We start from the raw sequence: 25660 nt of genomic DNA, 5'->3' as shown, positions 1-25660 counted from the left end.
ACCCTCCCAGCACATATCATCTCCCCCTTCTAGAACAATCCCCCCCCAGCATAAATCCTCTTCCTCTGCCAGCACAACACCCCCCATGTCCCTTCTAGTACAAATACTCTTTCCCTCCAAATCCCCCTCAGCACAAATCCTTTTCCACTCCCCAAATTCCCCCTCCTAGCACAAATCCTTGCCTACTCACTAAATCTATCTTCTAGTACAAATCCTCTTCTCCCCCAATACCCCAGCACAAATCCTCTCCCTGTATTACAGGTCTGAGGATAATATAGTGGCTTGTTTACTAGTGTCAGGAGGAATATTTGTGAATGGATTGGAGCACACAGTTCACAATGAGCTTTCCCACCACTGTCCAAGCCTGCTCATTGTCTGGTAGAATACTGTACTCTGGACTACACACACACACACACACACCCATTCCCCTTAGTCATGCGTAGTGTAGGCTGCTTTGTGGAAAAGATAAATAGCACACTTGTGGTGCAATAGGGCAACCAGTCCTTCCTGACTACAGAGGAGAGTACATAGAGATAATACAAGGTGAGAGAACTCGTATACAGTATAACTGCTCCATGCAGGCTGTGAGTGTCTAGCTCAGTGCTCCTGTATCCCGGGTGTACTCCTCGTGGACAGCGCAGCTCTGCAGTGCCTGGACCTGGAACCTCTGTGTGTCTAATCGTGTATTTCTATAGTTTATATATGTATGTATAGAAACTTTAGGTGTGATTACATTTCAGGAAATTCCAGACAGCATATAGACTGTGGAGAATATATGCACTCACAGAGGACCTTAGCCACCTTTATAGCGATGATTTCAAATTTTATTGTAGCATTTCTATCAATTTATGACTGCTGTATAACAGTTACAGATTCCAACACTGTATGTTGCAGGATAGAAAATGGTCTCCAGCAGTACTGACATACAAATCTCTTGGCAGTTCCAACAGTTCACATACATCGGTGACCCATCTTGTTATAGGGCCCCCTCTTCCAGTCAGTGTCTGTATCCTCACTTTTATCCACCATGTTGTGCAGTACAGCCAGGTCTGATTTTAAACAATGAAAGTGAAGCACCTTAAAGTGGAGTTCCACCCATTTTTTAGTTTATTAAAAGTCAGCAGCTACAAAAAGCATAGCTACTGACTTTTAATAAACCAAAACTTACCTGCCCCCTGGTCCAGCGATGTGGCCGCCCGCAGTCTAGCTCCTCTCCCCGGTGCCGTCATGGTAACTGTGGGCACCCGGCCATGACAGCTTATGGCTTCATGGCCGGGCGCGCACTGCGCATGTGTGAGTCACGCTGTGCTCTCCTATTGGCCAGCCAATCTTCTGGGACCTGAGTTGGGTCCCAGGAGATTGCTGGCAGGGAGGGGCCGCCTAGGGTGAGAGGAGGAGTCACCTAGGCAGCCGAAGATAGGAAGCAGGAAGTGGGACAGGAAGTCCCACGAAAAAAAGGGTACATCCCCCCCCTCAAAAAAATGACATGCCAAATAAGGCATGTCAGGGGGGAGGAGTGCTTAAAGCGGAAGTTCCACTTTTGGGTGGAACTCCGCTTTAATGAGGTCAGTATGGACAATGGAAGGGACTGTGTCTGATTGATTTGAATGTACTGCACAACATGGGGGAGAATTGTTCCTTACTTTATTCTTATTTTAGCAGATTTTTTTTTAAAGTTTACCCTTCAAATCTACTTTCATTTCATGTTATTTCACCTACCTACTTCCTCTCTTACAATCAGACATTGATTTTTTGTTTTCAATTCATTGTTATTGAAATTTTACAGTTTTCAAGTAGAACAAAGAAACTATAAAGCAATAGTGTGCAGACGTTATGGGGGAGATTTACTAATCCTGGTGCACACAGAATGTGGTGCAATTGTGCACAGTGACCCATTAGTTTCTAACTTCAGCTTGTTCAATTAGGTTTTGGCTTAAAAAAAGGCGGGAAAGAAATATGAAAGGGAAGGGGGGTTAAAGTTCCTCAGGACTTCATCATGGACCAGACCATTACTTACATTTCAACTACGCATCTGCAAATTTGGGACTAACTTTGTTCGTACTCTGTTTACCTTGTTAAAATTCTTCAATGAAAAATTTGGAAATAAAAGAGGTACACAGAATTTGGCAATAATGTTTCTGTTATGGTGAGAAACGTAAGCTTAGGTTGCTCATTCTAAAGGCCCGTACACACAATTGGACCTTTTGACAACAAACATGCAAATTAGCTGTTTTAAGGCAACATCCGACCGTGTGTATGCTTTTTCGGTTTTCATCAGACTTTTGTTGGCTGTGCGAACGGACAAACGTTCCGGCAACAAAAGTGAGCAAAGTCCAGTCGTGTGTGCACAAAACCATTGGACTTTCATACATACTACAAACACGCATGCTCAGAACCAATGCAAAAGATCAGACAACAATACAGAAGTTGACCAAAGGGTGGTGCCGGAGAAATGAACGTCCTCTTTTGAAGTGTCGTCAGAACGTTGAAACGTCACTACGTTCGTGTTTGTTGCCGAAAAAGTCCTGTCGTGTGTATGCTTAAATTCGTTTACGGCCAACACCCTTAGTACAAAAATCCACGGGAAAGTTTGTACAAAGTCCGATCATGTTTATGAGGCTTAAGCGGTTTCCCCATCTCAAGGTCTTCCAGAAGGTGTCAATCTAAGGCTGGCCATAGACTGAATTTCAGCCGTTCATGCAGGAACTGGTCAAGATTCGAGCCATGTCTGGGCAGGATTAATGTACCCAAGTTGATTGATCCATCAACTTGGGTACAACCAGCCTGGTGGATTGTACATGCGATTATCGTTAGCAATAATCACTGTTTTCTCCTGGCGGGGACAACTTTCCCTGCCCGGAGAACACAATGGCTCAGCAGGAGGGATTTCTCGGTCAAGACTGTCTGTGAATTTCTTTCCTGCAATCCATGGCTATATGCTGCATGGGATGAATATTGCACCTGCATTAGCCACCACAGAAAAAGAGGGGGTGTTTAGCCAGGTGCTAAAGGTGCCACCTGGTCTAGATATGAGGATAGAGGGTCATGTTATGTTGACTAATGTGGATAAGCTCTTCCATGGTAGCGATCATGTTTACCTGAGAAAGTCTGCCGATTTGGCTGCATTTAGTAAATGGGGTATTAAAAAGTGCTTGTATCGTGAAATGATGTCATGTAGTAGGAAAGAAGTGTGATGAAAAGGCATGGTGATGTCAGTGGGTGTAAAGACAATGGACTATGGTCTAGAACTGTTGAATTCGTGGGCATTGCTACCATATACATACGTTTGTCAGTACGTTTAATATAGAAGTGGTCAACTATTTTTCTTTTCTTACTTTTGGGGGTATTGTCTCACAAGAATTAATTTATTATATGCATTAAACTGAATCAGCGTTTTGCTGATTCAGTTTAATGCATATAACAAATTAATTTAGTCACCGCAAAGCAACAGGTTCACCTTTAAAGCCGGCCCCACAAGTTGCAGTACTGCTTTTCTTTTCCCTGCCATTTTAATTGAAGGGAGTGAAGAGTGAAAGCCTCATGCAAGTTCCAAATCATGAATTAGAATTTATACTAGGCTAAGCAGGCATCAGCATTGGCACCTGGGAGGAAGGGGCGTGAGTACTGGCCATTTTTCTTTCCTCTCTGCTGCTCTATTCCACCACTTGATGAAAAGTTAAAAATGTGCTGTTTGTGAAGCCACCATGTGCATACTTGGACAAAGTGTAGGTTTACTTACAAGGCAAAGAGAAGAAAAACATGGTGGAAAAATGTAAATCTATTGTTGCCATGTTGTCCCAACATTGTTCTTCCACAGTATTTCTTTTAATTTCTTTCTGTAGTAAATGCAGGCTAGGGATGCGCTTAATGTTCAGGTCGAACATAAGTTGGACTCGAACATTGTGTGTTCTCCCGTTTGCTGTGTTTGCTCGTTCACATTATGGGGCATTCACGGCAAATTCGAGCACCACGGAACGCCCCATAATGCACTGCGAGATCGCAGTGCATTGCTGTATGATGATTGGCCAAAGCATGCACCCAACCTGCATACTTTGGCCAATCCCAGTGCCCTCTGCTAAGAGAGCCATAATTGGCCAAAGGCAGAGTGCCTTTGGCCAATCATGGCCCAGGGGGACTAAGTCCACGCCCCACACTATATAAGGCTACCTACACGGCGGCTCTGTGTAGTGTTGTTGGTGTGGACGGAGAGATAGCTTGATTTAGATAAAGCAGGCAGGTTATTCAGTTAGTGACAGTGTATTTGATATATATACACTCAGCATCCAGTGTAGCCTATATCTGTGTACTGTTTCTACTACTTTTCTGGTGGTTTATACAGTGCAGACATAGTGTAGTTGCTACTACTTTTCTGGTGGTGTACACATTACACAACAGTGCAGCCATAGTGCAGTTGCTACTACACTTCTGGTGGTGTAAACAGTACACAATACAATGCAGCTGTAGTGCAGTTGCTACTACTTTTCTGGTGGTGTACACAATACAGTGCAGCCGTAGTGCAGTTGCTACTACTTTTCTGGTGGTGTACACAGTACACAATACAGTGCAGCCATAGTACAGTTGCTACTACTTTTCTGGTGGTGTACACAGTACACCATACAGTGCAGCCATAGTGCAGTTGCTACTACTTTTCTGGTGGTGTACACAGTACACAAAACAGTGCAGCTGTAATGCAGTTGCTACTACTTTTATGGTGGTGTACACAATACAGTACAGCCATAGTGCAATTGCTACTACTTTTCTGGTGGTGTACACAGTACACCATACAGTGCAGCCATAGTGCAGTTGCTACTACTTTTCTGATGGTGTACACAATACACAAAACAGTGCAGCCGTAGTGCAGTTGCTACTACACTTCTGGTGGTGTACACAATACAGTGCAGCCGTAGTGCAGTTGCTACTACACTTCTGGTGGTGTACACAGTACACAATACAGTGCAACCATAGTGCAGTTGCTGCTAAACTTCTGGTGGTGTACACAATACAGTGCAACCATAGTACAGTTGCTATTACTTTTCTGGTGGTGTATACAGTACACAATACAGTGCAGTAGCTACTACTTTTCTGGTGGTGTACACAATACAGTGCAGCCGTAGTGCAGTTGCTACTACTTCTCTGGTGGTGTACACAGTACACAATACAGTGCAGCCATAGTGCAGTTGCTTCTACTTCTCTGGTGGTGTACACAGTACACAATACAGTGCAGCCATAGTGCAGTTGCTACTACACTTCTGGTGGTGTACACAATACAGTGCAGCCGTAGTGCAGTTGCTACTACTTTTCTGGTGGTGTACACAGTACACAATACAGTGCAATTGCTACTACACTTCTGGTGGTGTACACAGTACACAATACAGTGCAGCCATAGTACAGTTGCTACTACTTTTCTGGTGGTGTACACAGTACACCATACAGTGCAGCCATAGTGCAGTTGCTACTACTTTTCTGGTGGTGTACACAGTACACAAAACAGTGCAGCTGTAATGCAGTTGCTACTACTTTTATGGTGGTGTACACCATACAGTGCAGCCATAGTGCAGTTGCTACTACTTTTCTGATGGTGTACACAATACACAAAACAGTGCAGCCATAGTGCAGTTGCTACTACACTTCTGGTGGTGTACACAATACAGTGCAGCCGTAGTGCAGTTGCTACTACACTTCTGGTGGTGTACACAGTACACAATACAGTGCAACCATAGTGCAGTTGCTGCTAAACTTCTGGTGGTGTACACAATACAGTGCAACCATAGTACAGTTGCTATTACTTTTCTGGTGGTGTATACAGTACACAATACAGTGCAGTAGCTACTACTTTTCTGGTGGTGTACACAATACAGTGCAGCCGTAGTGCAGTTACTACTACTTCTCTGGTGGTGTACACAGTACACAATACAGTGCAGCCATAGTGCAGTTGCTTCTACTTCTCTGGTGGTGTACACAGTACACAATACAGTGCAGCCATAGTGCAGTTGCTACTACACTTCTGGTGGTGTACACAATACAGTGCAGCCGTAGTGCAGTTGCTACTACTTCTCTGGTGGTGTACACAGTACACAATACAGTGCAGCCATAGTGCAGTTGCTTCTACTTCTCTGGTGGTGTACACAGTACACAATACAGTGCAGCCATAGTGCAGTTGCTACTACACTTCTGGTGGTGTACACAATACAGTGCAGCCGTAGTGCAGTTGCTACTACTTCTCTGGTGGTGTACACAGTACACAATACAGTGCAGCCATAGTGCAGTTGCTTCTACTTCTCTGGTGGTGTACACAGTACACAATACAGTGCAGCCATAGTGCAGTTGCTACTACACTTCTGGTGGTGTACACAATACAGTGCAGCCGTAGTGCAGTTGCTACTACTTTTCTGGTGGTGTACACAATACGGTGCAACTGTAGTGCAGTTGCTACTACACTTCTGGTGGTGTACACAATACAGTGCAACCATAGTACAGTTGCTATTACTTTTCTGGTGGTGTATACAATACAGTGCAGTAGCTACTTTTCTGGTTGTGTACACAATACAGTGCAGCCGTAGTGCAGTTGCTACTACACTTCTGGTGGTGTACACAGTACACAATACAGTGCAACCGTAGTGCAGTTGCTACTACTTCTCTGGTGGTGTACACAGTACACAATACAGTGCAGCCATAGTGCAGTTGCTACTATACTTCTGGTGGTGTACACAATACAGTGCAGTTGCTACTACTTTTCTGGTGGTGTACACAATACAGTGCAACTGTAGTGCAGTTGCTACTACTTCTCTGGTGGTGTACACAGTACACAATACAGTGCAGCCATAGTGCAGTTGCTTCTACTTCTCTGGTGGTGTACACAGTACACAATACAGTGCAGCCATAGTGCAGTTGCTACTACACTTCTGGTGGTGTACACAATACAGTGCAGCCGTAGTGCAGTTGCTACTACTTTTCTGGTGGTGTACACAGTACACAATACAGTGCAATTGCTACTACACTTCTGGTGGTGTACACAGTACACAATACAGTGCAGCCATAGTGCAGTTGCTACTACACTTCTGGTGGTGTACACAATACAGTGCAGCCGTAGTGCAGTTGCTACTACTTTTCTGGTGGTGTACACAATACGGTGCAGCCATAGTGCAGTTGCTACTACACTTCTGGTGGTGTACACAATACAGTGCAGCTGTAGTGCAGTTGCTACTACTTTTCTGGTGGTGTACACAATACGGTGCAACTGTAGTGCAGTTGCTACTACACTTCTGGTGGTGTACACAATACAGTGCAACCATAGTACAGTTGCTATTACTTTTCTGGTGGTGTATACAATACAGTGCAGTAGCTACTTTTCTGGTTGTGTACACAATACAGTGCAGCCGTAGTGCAGTTGCTACTACACTTCTGGTGGTGTACACAGTACACAATACAGTGCAACCGTAGTGCAGTTGCTACTACTTCTCTGGTGGTGTACACAGTACACAATACAGTGCAGCCATAGTGCAGTTGCTACTATACTTCTGGTGGTGTACACAATACAGTGCAGTTGCTACTACTTTTCTGGTGGTGTACACAATACAGTGCAACTGTAGTGCAGTTGCTACTACTTTTCTGGTGGTGTACACACTACATACACAATACAGTGCAACCAAAGTGCAGTTGCTACTACTTTACTGGTGGTGTACACAGTACACAATACAGTGCAGCCACAGTGCAGTTGCTACTACACTTCTGGTGGTGTACACGGTACACAATACAGTGTAGTGTGGTGTTGCAAAACAAAAAATACATCATGTACGTAAGGCCACCAAGGAGAGGCAGACGCTCACAGGCCACTAAAAGAGGGCAAGCAGCCTTTGTGTCTACAGTCAACAGTGCTGGTCGTGGACGTGGTGCATCCTCTGCAGGTGGCCGTGGGGCACGCTTGTCCTTTTTTTCTGCTGCTGGCCGTGTTATGGAGCCAGAACATGGAGTGGATAACAAAGCTGTCCTCATCCTCCGTCACCCAGGCTTAGAGTAGTTTGCCTTCCAATGCAGCTGCCAAAGCGGCCTATTCCACCGGCTCCTTGTCCACAGTCACTCCTTCCGTAGCCCCACCATCATGCACGGAGAAGTCCCCCAAACTATTCGACCACAGTTGCCGGGTACATGCTGCTGGAGGATGCGCAGTGAATTGAAGGCTCCGATGTTGGTTCCCAGGTTGTGGAAGGGAGTAACGTGAGCCTAGAGAGAGGGGGTGCCCAAGAAGGACAAGAAACTGGCAGTCATGTTCCCCCAGCTGCAGCATACTGCCAAGTTTGCTCCAGTGACGAGGAGGGAGGGGATGAGGTCACTGACTCTACTTGGGTGCCTGATCAAAGAGAGGAGGAGGCTGCACAACTCTAAATGAGCCAGGATGTCCTCTAGGTGGCAGCTTAAATACAGCCACCCTACTGCATCACACCGCAGAGCTCCGCAGGTGCAGGGCGCTGCTGACTCCCTGCTGATTTGGAAAAGTTCCTTGGTGTGGGCCTTTTGACACGTGCAGCAAATCGCACTGTTGCTGTTTGCAACCTATGTCTGAAGCGGATCAAGCGTGGCCAGAACAGCAGCTGCTTGGGCACCACATGCTTGACCAGACATATGACGACCTCCCATGCAGTCCATTGGCAACAGCACTTGAAAGACCCACATCAAAGAAAAAGGCAGACTTCTTCTTGCTCCTCATCTGGGATCTCCAACCCCACTATACCTCCAGTCCTCTCAAAAACCTGCACTGCGAGGAATGAAGGTATAGCAAGTACACCACCATATGATTTTAGCAGGCAAATTTACCTACACCAGTTGCTAAACCGTAAAAAGAAATTCGGTCCCAGCCATTCACATGCTCAGCGTCTGAATGCTAGCTTGGCCAAATTGCTAGCACTGCAACTGCTGCTTTTTCAGCTGGTAGACTCTGCCCCCTTTCGTGAATTTGTGGAATGTGCTGTACCTTAGTGGCAGGTTCCAAAACACCATTTCTTTTCACGGAAGGCCATTCCAGCTCTCTACCGACATGTGGAAGACAATGTTTTGGCCTCTTTGGACAGGGCGGTCAGCAGTAAGGTGCATATTACCGCTGACTCATGGTCTAACAGGCATGGGCAGGGACGTTACCTTTCCTTCATGGCTCACTGGGTAACTCTGCTGGCAGCTGGGAAGGATGCAGGACAGGGTTCAGTATTGTTGGAGCTTGTTCCACCACCACACCTCCAAAATGCTAGTGGTGATTTTGCCACAGCTCTCTCCTCCCACCCCTCCTTTTCTTCTTCCTCTTTGGCCTCCTCTGCAGATCTGTCCTCTGAACCAGTGGTACTCCGTAAGCATTCAAGGGGCTAGGCAAGTGCACCGCATGGCATCTTTTTGCATGAGTTGGTCTGCTTAGGGGACAGGAGCCACACTGGGGAAGAGATTCTGTCAGCTCTGCAGGGGCAGGCTCAGAGGTGGTTGACACCACGCCAGCTTCAGCCAGGAATGGTTGTATGCGACAATGGCACCAACCTTCTCTCCGCCCTCCGACAGGGACACTTGACCCATGTTCCATGTTTAGCACACATCCTGAATTTCGGCTTACAAGATCTCTTGAGGCAGGCCAGAAAAGTCTGTGGTTATTTCCGCCGGTCATACAATGCCAGTGCTCCGCTGGCTGGCATTGAAAGAGAATGCAACCTCCCCACCAATCGCCTAATCTGTGACATGCCCACCAGGTGGAACTCAATGTCTTTTCGCCACACCAGTAGCTACTGATCAAGGATGCATGCACTGTCCTGTCACCACTTGAGGAGGCCACGAGGATGGTGAGCAGGAAAAATGCATGCATCAGTGATACTGTCCCTCTTGTCTTCCTGTTGGAGCACACGCTTCGTGGAATAATGGACAGGGCACTTGAGGCAGAACAGCGGGAGGAAGAGGACTTCCTTACCTCTCAAGGCCCCCTTTATCCAGATAGTATTCCTGTGGGCCCGCCAAACGCACAGGAAGAAGAGGAGGAGGAGGATTGTGTCAGCATAGACATGGAGGATAGCAGCCATGAAGGGATGGTTTTCAGTCCCCAGAAACCCAAGGAGTTGTACATGGCTGGGAGGAGGTTGATACGGATCATGTGATCTTTAGTGACCCAGAGGACTCAGAATCGCATGCCTCTGCAAACTTACGCTGCATGGCCCCCCTGATTCTGCAAAGCCTGCGAAAGGACCCTGGGATTCGTGGTATCAAGGAGAGGGATCATTACTGGTTGGCAACCCTTCTTGATCTACGTTACAAGGATAAGGATGCAGAACTTATGCTGCCTTCACAGAGGGAGCAGAGGATGAAAAATCTTCAGGAGGCCTTAAAGAAAGGTTTGTGCAATGCATTTCCAGACCCTGGGAGGTTACAATTTCCTGGTGCTGGACAAGGTGTTGCTGAAGCTTCGTTCAGTCAGAGGAAGAGCGGTGGAGAAGGTGGCCGGCTGACCAATGCCTTTAGACAATATTTCAGTCCTCAGCGCCAAGGTCTGATCGGTTCAAGCAACCATCGCCAGCGTCTGCATTACATGGTGCAGGAATATCTAGGGGCAAGAGCAGACTTGGAGACCTTGTCCACAGGCCATCCACTGGGTTACTGGGTCTTGAGGATAGACCACTGGCCAGAACTTGCTCATTGTACATTGAAGCTAAAGTGGCCCCAGTAGGAATTCTTTTTAAGCAGCAGTAATGACCCTAAATTACATGTATGTCCCAAGCCATGACCCTGGGAGCAGACTACAGCAGTTGGGATCTCCTAGAATGTTACATTTATATCAATGCAGTGTCTAGCAAAGCTTGTAATCTAGCAATATTTTTTTATATAAAGATATATTGTATATACTTTTTGTCAACTCCAAATGCAATTGGCTGCCTCTTGTATGTGCTGTGCTGGCTCACCAGCCACTTAATTTTCTTTGATTTAGACTACAACAGACACACAGGGCCATCTTAACAGCATCATGGCATGGGCCCCTGGACAAAGTATTGCTCTGGGGCCCCTACAAGCCTGTCCCAATTTTTCGCACTCTCAAGAATGAAAGTATAAATAGTTGATAGAATAATTTGATTTATCAGATTATTTATTAGAATTGATAGAGTCGTGCTGCAACTTCCCCGCAACCGTGTGCAATGCACGTGGTTGTGGTGGGGTAATGCAGCATTTTGGGAGTTAAAACAAGTGGTGAGGAGCTGATATTGCTTCCTCACTGCCTGACAAATGTCTCTAGAAAGAAATCAACCTGTGAATTGTTTTCAGAGTAGTGGCAGCCTTTTTCAGGCTGTATTGACACATAATACAAAGCTGCCGGAATGATTCACCACACCAGCAGCTCTGCATAGCCAATTGTGGGGGCAGTGTGGTGTGCAATTCAGTGCATCACATGGCTCCCTTTTTTGTATAAACTTTATTTGAAGTGTAAAAAACATACACTTCATTCACAGTAATGTACAGCAGTGAGACATGCTGCATTGCCGTGCGATTTGGCATGTGTGCTGCGATACAATGCAGCATGTCTGCATTTTATTGCAGAATGCTGAAGAGCAGCCATATGCTGCATTTCACTGTGAATGGGACACATAGGAAACAGTTGTTTCCTGAGTGTTCCTGGTGTGACAGTCATGTTTTACAATGCAGTACAATTTCTGTCACTGCATATAGTGTACATTAGGCTACGTTCACATCGGTGATTGGGGCAGGTGCAAATTGAAGCAGCAGTTCCTCCTGCAGCTCTCAGCGGCTGTCAGCAGGTAGGTGCAGCAGTGGCGGGTGGTGCTCAAAATTTTTTGGGGGGCGCAAACTGAAAAATTCGGGAAAAAAACCCCTTCAATTGCAGCCTCACTATGCCTGTCAATTGCAGCCATTGTGCCATCAAATGCAGCCTCTATGCTCATCAATTGCAGCTGCTATGCCCATCAAATGCAGCCACTGTGCCCATCACTGTGACCCCCCCCGCCCGCTGTCTGCCCGGCCCTTACCCAATCTTGGTGGCGGGTCAGGCAGCGGGTGACAGAGGCTAGCTGTGGGACCTTTATATACAAAATAATTCTGCGCTGCTCACAAGAAAGACAAAAAGAAAGCAGCTAACACAACCAACAAAGTGTATATGCAAGAAACAACAAAAAGTGTAGCGCTAAACCGTATCATAGATGACAATAAATTAGTAGGTATGCAGTGAAGGGGATCACCTATGCAAAGACCTATTCATGGGTAGGAAGTCCTGATAAAGACGTTATAACTAAAAGGTAACAATAGTTAGTCCTTGGGTAGACATATTGTAAACAGGTAAATCCAATGTCCCAAAAAGGCAGATCAGCTCACTACCACCGGGAGAAAAAAAGGCTTACCAGATGTGGTGGACCCGACAGGGCATACGCCGAATTGGGTCAGATAAGGCTTGGGTGGTAAGTGGCTGTGGGTGTCTGTGATGTCGCGGATTGCTGGATTCCTCCAACTGGTACCCGGGTCCTGGAAGGTGTGAGGAGTCCCAAGGATGTAGATGATTCTGTGGATCCTTTTCCTGTTTTTATGCTTCTTTCCCTTAGTGTTCCCTCCTGGCCCAGTCAGTAATACATTACGTTCCCCTTATCTTAAATGCTGGCAATGAACTCACAGAGAGGCTGGACAATGGTTAGAATTTAACAGAGATCTTACATTCTGGTTTCTGATCACAGCTTCTAGGCAGGGGAGACACTGGCCATTCAACAAGATCCTTGGATGGGTCAGGATGCTCCAACACTTAAATACATTATGTACTTCTATGTGAATCGATACGTCCCAACTTTCGGAACTGTAGGACCCCTATTACAGAGGTCTAATAGGCACAAACAGGAGTGAGCGTTCAGTCACAGGCGGCAACTTCAAACGTCCATCAGGATCCTCTCATCCACCAGTATATCAGACTTCAATACATTTCATATGACCCACGTTCCGCAAATAAAAAATGAAGGCTTATGTTGCTCTAGAGAAGTAACTGTTTGCTATCTAATTTAGATAGCAAACAGTTACTTCTCTAGAGCAACATAAGCCTTCATTTTTTATTTGCGGAACGTGGGTCATATGAAATGTATTGAAGTCTGATATACTGGTGGATGAGAGGATCCTGATGGACGTTTGAAGTTGCCGCCTGTGACTGACCGCTCACTCCTGTTTGTGCCTATTAGACCTCTGTAATAGGGGTCCTACAGTTCCGAAAGTTGGGACGTATCGATTCACATAGATGTACATAATGTATTTAAGTGTTGGAGCATCCTGACCCATCCAAGGATCTTGTTGAATGGCCAGTGTCTCCCCTGCCTAGAAGCTGTGATCAGAAACCAGAATGTAAGATCTCTGTTAAATTCTAACCATTGTCCAGCCTCTCTGTGAGTTCATTGCCAGCATTTAAGATAAGGGGAACGTAATGTATTACTGACTGGGCCAGGAGGGAACACTAAGGGAAAGAAGCATAAAAACAGGAAAAGGATCCACAGAATCATCTACATCCTTGGGACTCCTCACACCTTCCAGGACCCGGGTACCAGTTGGAGGAATCCAGCAATCCGCGACATCACAGACACCCACAGCCACTTACCACCCAAGCCTTATCTGACCCAATTCGGCGTATGCCCTGTCGGGTCCACCACATCTGGTAAGCCTTTTTTTCTCCCGGTGGTAGTGAGCTGATCTGCCTTTTTGGGACATTGGATTTACCTGTTTACAATATGTCTACCCAAGGACTAACTATTGTTACCTTTTAGTTATAACGTCTTTATCAGGACTTCCTACCCATGAATAGGTCTTTGCATAGGTGATCCCCTTCACTGCATACCTACTAATTTATTGTCATCTATGATACGGTTTAGCGCTACACTTTTTGTTGTTTCTAGCTGTGGGACCTTGCAGCAGTGAGCTGTGTCCTCCATGTGTATCCTCCCCTCCTCCTGATAGGCATCCAATAGCAGCGTCTGTCCTTTCAGCCAATCAGGTGACGGGAATCAGACCCACACTACCTGATTGGTGGAGAGGCGGTTCAGTGTTAGAAATATGAATATTCATTCACTTTAACACACCTGGGTGGACTCCGAGCACAATGCTTTGCGCTCTGAGTTCACCTTTTTTGAAGCCTATGGTGATTTAAAAATACACCCCCGCCGCTGTGATTCAGGCGCCCGGCGTCCGAAAAGGGGCTGGATGGCGGCGGCAATGCATGAATCTATCTATTATACACAGAGGGGGGTGGCTGGAGAGAGGGGGCAGCGCCCATACGCCCTTAATAGACGCACCGCCACTGAGGTGCAGCCACCAGCCCTGTTCACTATAACAACAGGTGTGCTCCAATGCACACTGTCCCTAATTGCCAATGTGAATGTAACCCTAGCCCTCAATCAGAGACTCAGAGTAGAGCAGAGGTAGAGCCATCTGCAATTAACGGGGGGGGGGGTGTTTAGAGACACTCACCAATTCTCCAGCCAGGATCTACCACTATATGACTGCTGTAGTGTGTGTGTGTGTGTGTAAGTGAGAGTGTGTGTGTGTGTGTGTGTGTGTGTGTGTGTGTGTGTGTGTGTGTGTGTGTGTGTGTGTGTGTGTGTGACTGCTAACAAAGTTACTGTTAAGCAGTGCACCATGCCACCCTAGTAGTGTCATCAGAATCGCTCTAAATCTAACCAGCCCTGATGGGGCCCCATATGCACCTGGGGCCCCTGGGCTATGCCCAGGTGTGCCCGCTTGATAAGACAGCGACATTCACATCAGACATCCTACAAATGCGTTGGAGCTGAAGCAGTTTTGTAATGAGGAATGGTCAACAATTCCTCCTGAACGTTGTTCAGGTCTGATCAAGAGCTACTAAAAGCGCCTGCTTGAAGTCATTACTGGAAAAGGAGTTTTGACCAGCTATTAACTTCAAGGGTTCACTTACTTTTTCCTCCAGCACTGTGAATGGTTAGTGAGTATTTTCAATAAAGACATGAGATTGTTTGTGTGCTATCAGCTCAAGCACATTGTGTTTGTCTATTGTAACTTAGATGAGGATAAGATCACATTTTATGATAAATTACAGTGGAACCTTGGTTTACGAGTAACGCGGTTAATAAGCTTTTTAAAAGACGAGCAACTTTTTTTTTTTTAATCTGACTCAGTTTGTGAGTGTTGTCTTGCAAAACAAGCAGAATTCAATCTAATGGGTGGTGTAGTACCTCAATGGGCCAGAGGTGCAGGGGCACTGGGGACACTCGGAATGTTTTGGAGCCGTTCGGAAATACTCGTAATGACTTGGAAATACTCGGAAACACTCCATTCCTGAGTGTTTCCGAGCATTTCTGAGTTCAGTCGAGCCGTCCCTGAGTATTTCTGAGGCTCTCCGGCGCCCCCCACCCACCTCTGGCCACATGCGGTATTTTATGTAATAGAAGTCAATGCGGAACAAATTATCTTTGTTTCCATTGACTTCTATGGGAAAATCTCTTTGATATGCGGGTGCTTTGGATTACAAGCATTCTCCTGGAACGGATTATGCTCGTAATACAAGGTTCCCCTGTACTGCAAAAAAACTGTTAATTCCAAATGGGTATACATACTTTTTCTTGCAACTGTATATGAATCTAACATGTATCCTAAAATGCTGCATGGTTCTTATCATAGATAGCAGATATTTAAGAAAATATCCTTTCACAAAGAGGAAATACACAAAATGCCAATAACAACCGAATACATATTCACAATATTGTAACAGTATATTAATCACATATAAAACAGATCGTAACTACTGTTAAAGCAGGTTTTCACCTTGACGTGTTTCACAGACAGGATGGGAGGAAAGATCAACAGTATCATAATAGATTTAAGATATATATGTAATAAAAAAAACATAATGTATACATTGTATATTATTTGGAAGATAGTAAACGGTATTGTACATGCTTAAGTAAACCTTTAGCTTGTTTAAAAAATGCAGCAGCCTATAAAGAGACAGGGCAATATCCCAGGCAGACACAGGGCCAATAGAAGGGGGCATAAACTCCCAGCATGCAGCAGGGTGAGAATTAACGCCAGGTGACTGGGAAAACCTAATAATAGTTTATTATTAGAACCATGCAGCATTTTTGGATCCATGTTGAATTCATATAAATTTTAATCTGGTTGTTAATGAACTTACAGTGGAGACGGAAAGTATTCAGACCCCCTTACATTTTTTACTCTTTGTTATATTGCAGCCATTTGCTAAAATCATTTAAGTTCATTTTTTTCCTCATTAATGTACACACAGCACCCCATATTGACAGAAAAACACAGAATTGTTGACGTTTTTACAGATTTATTAAAAAAGAAACTGAAATATCACATGGTCCTAAGTATTCAGACCCTTTGCTCAGTATTTAGTAGAAGCACCCTTTTGAACTAATACAGCCATGAGTCTTTTTGGGAAAGATGCAACAAGTTTTTCACACCTAGATTTGGGGATCCTCTGCCATTCCTCCTTGCAGATCCTCTCCAGTTCTGTCAGGTTGGATGGTAAACGTTGGTGGACAGCCATTTTTAGGTCTCTCCAGAGATGCTCAATTGGGTTTAAGTCAGGGCTCTGGCTGGGCCATTCAAGAACAGTCACGGAGTTGTTGTGAAGCACTCCTTCGTTATTTTAGCTGTGTGCTTAGGGTCATTGTCTTGTTGGAAGGTAAACCTTCGGCCCAGTCTGAGGTCCTGAGCACTCTGGAGAAGTTTTTCGTTCAGGATATCCCTGTACTTGGCCACATTCATCTTTCCCTCGATTGCAACCAGTTGTCCTGTCCCTGCAGCTGAAAAACACCCCCACAGCCTGATGCTGCCACCACCATGCTTCACTGTTGGGACTGTATTGGACAGGTGATGAGCAGTGCCTGGTTTTCTCCACACAAACTGCTTAGAATTAAGGCCAAAAAGTTCTATATTGGTCTCATCAGACCAGAGAATCTAATTTCTCACCATCTTGGAGTCCTTCAGGTGTTTTTTTAGCAAACTCCATGCAGGCTTTTATGTGTCTTGCACTGAGGAGAGGCTTCCATCGGGCCACTCTTCCATAAAGCCCCGACTGGTGGAGGGCTGCAGTGATGGTTGACTTTCTACAACTGTCTCCCATCTCTCGACTGCATCTCTGGAGCTCAGCCAAAGTGATCTTTGGGTTCTTCTTTACCTCTCTCACCAAGGCTCTTCTCCCCCGATAGGTCAGTTTGGCCGGACGGCCAGCTCTAGGAAGGGTTCTGGTCGTCCCAAACGTCTTCCATCTAAGGATTATGGAGGCCACTGTGCTCTTAGGAACCTTAAGTGCAGCAAAAAATTTTTGTAACTTTGGCCAGATCTGTGCCTTGCCACAATTCTGTCTCTGAGCTCTTCAGGCAGTTCCTTTGACCTCATGATTCTCATTTGCTCTGACATGCACTGTGAGCTGTAAGGTCTTATATAGACAGGTGTGTGGCTTTCTTAATCAAGTCCAATCAGTATAATCAGACACAGCTGGACTCAAATGAAGGTGTAGAACCACCTCAAGGATGATCAGAAGAAATGGACAGCACCTGAGTTACAGCAAAGGGTCTGAATACTTAGGACCATGTGATATTTCAGTTTTTCTTTTTTAATAAATCTGCAAAAATGTCAACAATTCTGTTTTTTTCTGTCAATATGGGGTGCTGTGTGTACATTGAGGAAAAAAATGAAATTAAATGATTTTAGCAAATGGCTGCAATATAACAAAGAGTGAAAAATTTAAGGGGGTCTGAATACTTTCCATCCCCATTGTATATCTTTATGATTTTTATGTAAAAAGTATTGTCTCTAAAAAGGTACCTTTTTAAACTTTGTACAATTTTTTTTTTGGTGTTTTTTTTTTTGGTGGATTTTCATAAACATTAACTGATTGGTTCTAGGGTCACCGTTGTCCTAACGTTTAGTATAATGTAGGAAAGGGTTAAACCACTGTCCTTTTTTGTAGACAGTTGTCCCTGGAACAAGTTTCCCATTGGAAGATTCCCCCTCCTATATATATATATATATATATATATATATATATATATATATATATATATATATATATATATATATATATATATATATATATATATATATATATAAAATTGTTCTGCACAAAGCAGCCTGATCCTCCTCAGGGACCCCACCATCACTCCTGACTCCTCTTCCCCCATTGAATGCCCCCTAAGCAAGCCGCTTGCTATGGAGGTACTCATATGGGCTTACTCTTGAGCCGCTCTCTGTTTGTCCCTTGATGCACACAATGGAGCCCGGCCCTACCCCCTGCTCCATCCGAGCCCTACTGCTACCTCTGATCCAATGGGGAGAGAGAGAAAGAGATAGGCACAGTGAGGGATCAACATCGGCCTCAGGTAAGTAGGGGGGGGGGAGCAAAGCTACATGCAGAAAGTTTTTTACCTTGCATCAAGGTAAAAAGCCTTCTGCCTTTAGAACCATTTTAAAGCTGAAATTTAACTTAAGCCATATATTTATATTTGTTACCGGCCCATTTCCTGAACAATTTGGAATGCTAACCCCCTAAAACTGAAGCCTAGATGAGAGTGTGCTTTGCTGATTGCAGCGCTGTAGCTCTATCTGAGCAGGAGGCATGTCGGGCTGATATGTATACAGATGTGATTTATAATAGTAAGAGTTTGTGGGTAATCCGAGGTCTTGAAGGAAGGGCTTCTTACCAGCATTCAGTAGGCCTATACGCTCTAATTTTGACATGTAGGATACATTACATATATATTAATAAATATGTTGCTGGTACATTTTATTTGGTACCCAGCCTTGACTTATTTTCCTTAACAGAAACTTAAATGTGTTTGGTGATATATCTGTTTATATGTCAGATCGAAGTCGGTGAACAGAAGCTCTGTAGCAGCTATGGCTGGGGAGAAGGAAAAGAGGATCCTGGAGTTTGTGAAGCAGAATGCAGTGAGAGGCGACCCTCAAAGTGTGGTGGATCATATTGATAAATATTGCATCCAGAAGGAATGGGCCATGAATGTGGGTGATGAAAAAGGTAATATACACCAGGATTTAATAGGTTATGTTCTATAAGCATATACTCATAGCAGCATGAACTGTAGGGCTGGCTCACTTCTGTGTAGTGTGTTTTCCTTGCATTTTAGACGAGGTACCATTGAACTCTATATACATTTTTTATTTTAATTAATTTTAATGTTTTCTCCACTGCAGGTGGCACTCTTCCGCAGCGGTGATACAGGTGGAAGTCTAGGAACCTCGTTCCTTTATGATCCCCTCAGTCACAGAGAAGCAGCATTTGATTGGATGCTGGTGTCCCATGTCACTTTGGTGGCCATCTGAGGTCAGGCAGAGTCTATTTAAGACCCTGGCTCTCATGTTTGGCATGCATTTCACGTGTGGATAGCATAGGGACAGTTACAGTATCCCATGTGTCAGAAACTATGCTTAGAGGCAGGCAATACAAGAAACACTAGTGTGCGCTCTGATCTTCACATGCCACCTTAGCTGGTCAGTTTAAAAAAAGCTCTATCATCCAATCTAGAAAACACTGGGGCTCTGCAGGTCTCAGATTCCACAGGAACATATCTAAGCCAAAAACAAAAACAGAACATGCACTAACACTCTAATGTAAAATCATTTATTAAGTGGGCAATGTTAAAATTCCATCCAATACACTCACACGAACCAAGATGTAACAGGCTTACCACGATGTTCCTCACTGCCTCTCTGGAGGGTATAGCCTATTGTCCAGGTGAGAGATGTACAAATAAACAGCCTAGGTGTTAGGGACTTTGAAACGTCCCGGCAAGAACCCAAAGATGGATCCCTGCAATCTATGGCAGGGATGGACAAGCTGCACAATCACTCCCAGTGGAGCCGCCAGCAGACAACCTGGCGTACAGGGGCTGCTGCACAAGTGCCTGGCCAAGCAGAAGCCAGGCATGGACATGGGCAACAATTTCAGAAGCAGGGGGAAGAACAAGACAATGTGGTTGCTATGGTGATGTGTTTTAGAGGCGTGGCTTATCTCAAGTCCAACCAAGGTAAATAAAAGGAAACGCATCATTGCAGCAAATGCAGCCTCTGAAACGCTTCATCATAGGAACCATATCGTCTTGTTCCTCCCCCTCTACTCCCCCGCTTCTGACACTGCTGTCCTTGTCCTTGCCTGATGCTGGCTTGGCTGGGCGCATGCACAGGGGTGACCCCTGTACACCTAAGCTGTTTACTCAGACCAGACCATAGGATATACCCTCCAGAGGCAGTAAGGTGATAAGCCTGTTAAATCTTGGTTCATGTGAGTGTATTGGATAGAATTTTAACTTTGCCCAATTAATAAATGATTTTACACTAGGGTGTTTCTGTGCTCTCTGTTTTTGGCTTGCAGGGAGAGGTTCTAGAAGTACAGGTAGGGCAGGGGTAGGGACAGGGACAGGGACATCCTTTCTGGAAGCCTCCACACTTGGGTTTGGACTGGAATGGCCACATTCCATCCCTTGAGACAGAAGCTGTCAGCACACCTGGGACCCACTGCTAAACCCATTGATGAACATTCTGTGAGTGCGCCCGGTCGGGTTGTTATCCCATAGAGCTAGTTCTGATTTGTTGAACTCCAATTTCAATACAGTTCCATTTCTGCAACTGGACTCTGAATGTTTACTGCCGCCATGCTGTACCTCCCCACACATCTAAAACCACTCAGGTGTGAACAGAGCTGCAATATAGAAAATGATAAAAAGTTGTATAGCTTTAAAAGACATATATTGCTAAAAGGGAAGTTCGGGAATGCTAAAAAGACACAAATTTTCATACTCGCGTAGGATCGATGCTGCATCTTTCCCCCACCTCTTTTAAGTACTGAGTTAAGTACTGAGTGACCCGCTCACTGCTCTGCCCCTCCAGCACTCAGCTGAGAGGCCGAGCCAGCTGCTGGTCCAGGCATCTGGGTGGATTCCAACTTTATAGTCTTTCCAGAGCCTGGACTGGCTCAGTGACGTCAGCCAACAGAGGTTTTAGCCTGCTGTCAGCTGAATAAGGGTCACAGGAGTGCACTCTTCTGATTCATAGAAAAAGTATAACCAAAATACTCCTCCATTAAGTTGGGTATGTTTACAAAAGAGCAAGAAAAGATAGAATATCCAATGCAGAACTGAGTTTTATTATAATGCAATACATGTGTTTGAGGCTGGGTTCACACCTAAGCCGCATGCGGCTCACAGCAGCGGCAAGGCTGTTTTATCCTGTATGCACAGATCCTCCTCCTGCACTGTCTATCTGTGGAAGGCCAGCTAACACAATTGCCTGTGCAGGAGGAGGAGGATCTATGCATACAGGATGAAACAGCGTTTTTACACAATGCAGAGGATTAATCCCTTAAGTTCCACAATCTATGTCCTAACGGAGTACTGATGAGAAGATTCCAGTTTTGACTCTGAAAGGCCCTATATATCTACACACATTATTATATCGTTTCCGGTGATGGTTGGTAAATCTTCCTAACATCATAAGGTCTATCGGAGAAGATTGAATCGTCCATATCCAGGTGTTGAGACACCACTGCCTGTTTGACCCATTTGGTATAAGCTGAATAGGGTCCATATGTTCCGGTAAGCCTCCTTATATCATATTTGGTGGCAGAAGTCTTCACAGCAGCGATTCCTCTCTCTTGGGTGATTATCATTATTTGGATCACAAACTTTAAGGACTCACTAATTTCATATATGAACGGTTTATGATGTCTCCTATTATTTTGTCATTATCCTCTTTTTTTCATGTAATGATTCACCACTCGTTATTTATACCTATATGATTTTATGTTTAGCGCTGCACTGTTTATACATATTTCTTTTGCACGAGTTGTCCCTTGCAGTGCTGGCTGCTTTGCACTAGCTATTATTTTCACATTTTGAACATTAAGCGCGGTTTAACACTACACTACTAATGCATAAGAATAAATGCCAGGAAGAGGAAATCTGTCCTGTGATTTTTTGACATGATGTGATAGTACTAGCCTGTTATCTGGGACTGTTCTCTGCATTGTGGGAACACACAGAGAGCACTTTAGAGGCTCCAAACTGCGTTCTGAATTTCATAAAAAAGATAAGGTAAACATGGGCACAATATGGTACACAGCTACACGTGTAAACCTGTTCATTCATCTAGCTTAAGTTACTACATCCTAAATTTTTTTTTTATACCTCACATCTTAGTTTCTCAACTAACTTTTTTTGTGGTAAATGTGTTTCAACATTTATATTGAATATTTGTGTAACAGGTCTAATTCTGGATAATGTCGTCAAAGAAACGGACCCATCCCTGGTTCTGGAGCTGGGCACATACTGTGGGTATTCTGCGCTTCGCATAGCCCAGATACTAAAGCCTAATGCTTGCCTAATCACCATTGAGAAGGAAGCAGTTTATGCTGCTGTAGCCAGGGAGATGATTGAATTTGCTGGACTCAAGGATAAGGTAATATATACAATTAAAAAAACAAAACTGTATCAGATTAAGAAATGCATTGACAGCATTAGATGACTCAAAAACTGCTAAAACATTTGGTAGATGCTGAAGAGGTAAACAACCTTAGAATTACTTGTATTTCTCAGGATTCTTAGATCTCGCTTAGTCAAAGTAACTGTTAAGGTATTTTTTTAAATAAAATTAAAAAAGCTGCTTTGTGTAAGGATATTGCATAGAGTGGCCCCAAACCTGCTCTGCTGGGGTTCCCACCAGCCCTCCAGGCTCCTACTCTTCGAGTGTGCCCCCAAGCCTCTTACTATGGGTTACATCTGTGGGCTCGATCCAATGCTGAGCTGTGTGCGTCCATTGACACACATGCAGCGCAGCTCAGCAGCGCCCGCGCTCTTTGCTCACAGGTTTAACAGCAGCGGGAACCAATGACTCCCGCTGCTGCCGAGCCTTCTCTGAGAGAGGGGAGTGAAGAGCAGTGTTGCTACAGATGGGCACAGTGCTGCACTGAAATCAGTCAAGCCTTTTGCTATGGGGGCACACATGCAGGCTTGCTCCCAAGCTGAGCTGCGTGCATCCATTGACACATGCAGCATGGCTTGGCACCGCACCCACCCTTTGCTTACAGGTTTCATTGACAGCAGCCGGAACGATCCTCCTTTGAGAGAGGGGAGTCAAGAGCACCACTGCTACAGATGGGCACACCCCTGGGTCGAGATCAGACTCAGGTAAGTCTTTAGGAGGGGGCTGGGGGAAACTGGCATGGAAAGGTTTTTTTTTACCTTAATGCAGAGAATGCTTTAAGGTAAAAAAAACTTTTGCCTTTAGAACCAATTTAAATTGGTGGTCTGCACATCCGATGCATGTGGATGCCCAACTCTCTTGGCTGAATTAAGTGACCCTGTTAGGAGTATTAAAACAACTGCAAATATTATACAAAAGGAAATATCTTTGCTGCTACTTATGCCACTAAAGGCCACTCCATTCAAGATGGATTTTTTGTTGAAACCTTCTACAGAACCAACATTTCTGCACTTATTGGTTCCAACTGCCAATCTACACGTTAAACACAGGAGTGACTTGGAAGTTGACAAGAAGAACCGGTGAGTGCAGCAGGGTACCAGGTGACTGGCACTCCCATGATGGCTTCTGCAGAAAATTTCAGCAGACAGTTCCTCTTATATGAAGCAGCAAGACAAGAATTGACACTATTCTTTTGCAAGGGTTTTCTTTTGGTCATTTTATTATTCCTGACACTGTAAATTCAACTTATTTTGCAATAGTGTGAACATCACAGGGTTTTGGGAACTCCTAAAACTTTCAAAGTGCCCACTAGTGAAATAATATATGGAATAGGAATATGTATTTTTAATTGATGTTTTTCTGTGTTTTGAAATGTCTTAATACAATACAGAAGTATTGTAGTTTACGTAGTCACACTAACATTTGTGAAAGTGCAAGTCCCGTTTCTCAGGGTTTAGCTGACAATGACATAAATGAGATAATGCATGAACTAGGTTCTGAGCATGCATGTTTGTACTTTGGACTTTTGTGCGATGGACTTGTGTACACACGATAGGAAAATCTGACAACAGACCGTTGTCCGTCGAAAATTTACTAGCCTGCCATCCAACATTTGTTGGTGGAAAGTTGGACAACAATTGTCTGATGGAGCATACTAACGGTTGGATTTTAGGCCAACAGTCTGTCATCAAACAATTCCCTGCCGTAAATCCGATTATGTGTACGAGGCTTAAGGATGGGTAGAGTGTCCTTTAGTGTCCATTTGCTGTTCCCTTACTTGTGCGATGTAGGATCCGACTTGTGAGACCCCAAGTTGCAGGACATGTAAAATACCATGCACCTCTAGGTGAGCCAATCCAATTGACACTATGGAAGTGACGGCAACTTTAGGAAAGGTTCCTGCACTATTTTGATCCGACTTTGAAACAACTTCAATGCCAGAGAGTGTAAAAGTCATATCAAAATCAGACTCCAAAGTTGCACTGAAAATCAAACAACTTTGGAGTTGGTTAGTGTGAAAGGAGCCTGAGGCTGGGTTCACACATATGGGAATTGGATGCAGATTTCTTTGCATCTAATTCGCATAGCAGGAGATTGTGACCGGCTCTCTACAGAGCTGGTTCACACATCTCCGCAGCGGCTCCAAGAGCCCTGTGCATCTTTTGGTTTGCTTCAGCCCATAATTCAGGCCGAAATCAGGCCCGAAATGGTGAATGGAGACGCACGAAACTCCTGCTGTGAGCCACATGCGGCTTAGATGTGAACCCAGCCTTAATGTTGCGCTTCCCCCTACCCTGCCTCCTCCCTGTCATTGAGAGAAGTGCAGGGCAAATGCCAGCTCTGACAACAGAACCAGTAGGTGTTGAGGAGGAAAGAGTGCATGCATGCAGTCTAACCTTGAGGTACTGACAGTTTAGTGGCCATCAATGACTCTATGCTGGGGGGCAGTGGGAGATTGGGTGGGGAGATGTTAACACTGCCATTAATGAAGTTGGGGAAAGGTGAGTTACAACAACACTTTATAAATATACCCTTGCCCCAGCTTCATTGGAAGCATTGTAATTTTGACCCCTCTTTTCCCCAGCTTTATTGGTGGCAGCGTAAACTGCACTGTTGTCATCATCAATGAAGCTGGGGAAGGGGAGGGACAAGAGTGGGCAGGACGGTCAGCTTTCCTAAGTGCAGTGTCAAGTGAAATGGGGGTGCCATTTGCCACCATTCTTTACACAATGTACGTTTCCTAGGCCATTATGCCTCATTTTATATGCCATGCAGTACATTCCTTGTTCCACACCCCCTTGTTTCAGCTGTATGTTCCCTATGCCTCATTCCATATGCCACACTGTGCATTTTCTTTTCCACAATACCTCATTCCATACGCAGTGCTGTATGTTCCCTATTCCACAATAAGGTTGTAAACCTCCAAAAAAACAAAAACAAAAAGAAAAAGAAAAAAAAAAAACAACCTGCAAGATAAAGGCATAATGAGCTGGTATGCATACCGTACTCCACTCACACGGCCGACATCTCTACCGTAGTTATTTCTGGGTTTGCAGGCTCCGGCGCAGTAAATGGCCACAGCCGAGATGACGTGGCTCCCACAAATGGGCACGGGACAGTCACGGCATAGGTCCTGAAGAAACGGCATGTGCGGGCCCGTTCCTTCAGTACGCAT

The 25660-nt window shown here is 44.8% G+C and overlaps 1 protein-coding gene across 1 annotated transcript in view; it reads left to right on the top strand.

Annotated features, from left to right (window-relative positions):
* Nucleotides 1-431: 431 nt before the first annotated feature.
* Nucleotides 432-25660, top strand: part of LOC141141086 (catechol O-methyltransferase-like) — a 28690-nt gene continuing 3461 nt past the window's right edge. Inside the window, exons 1-3 of the mRNA XM_073628797.1 lie at nucleotides 432-543; nucleotides 18855-19027; nucleotides 22268-22461. Of these exons, the coding sequence (XP_073484898.1) occupies nucleotides 18889-19027; nucleotides 22268-22461 (333 nt within the window). The 5' untranslated portion in view covers nucleotides 432-543; nucleotides 18855-18888. The remainder of the gene's footprint in view (nucleotides 544-18854; nucleotides 19028-22267; nucleotides 22462-25660) is intronic.

Source organism: Aquarana catesbeiana, linkage group LG01 (assembly GCF_042186555.1).
Source record: "Aquarana catesbeiana isolate 2022-GZ linkage group LG01, ASM4218655v1, whole genome shotgun sequence".
NCBI classification, from domain to species: domain Eukaryota; kingdom Metazoa; phylum Chordata; class Amphibia; order Anura; family Ranidae; genus Aquarana; species Aquarana catesbeiana.
This window is presented reverse-complemented; position numbering and strand designations above follow the sequence as displayed.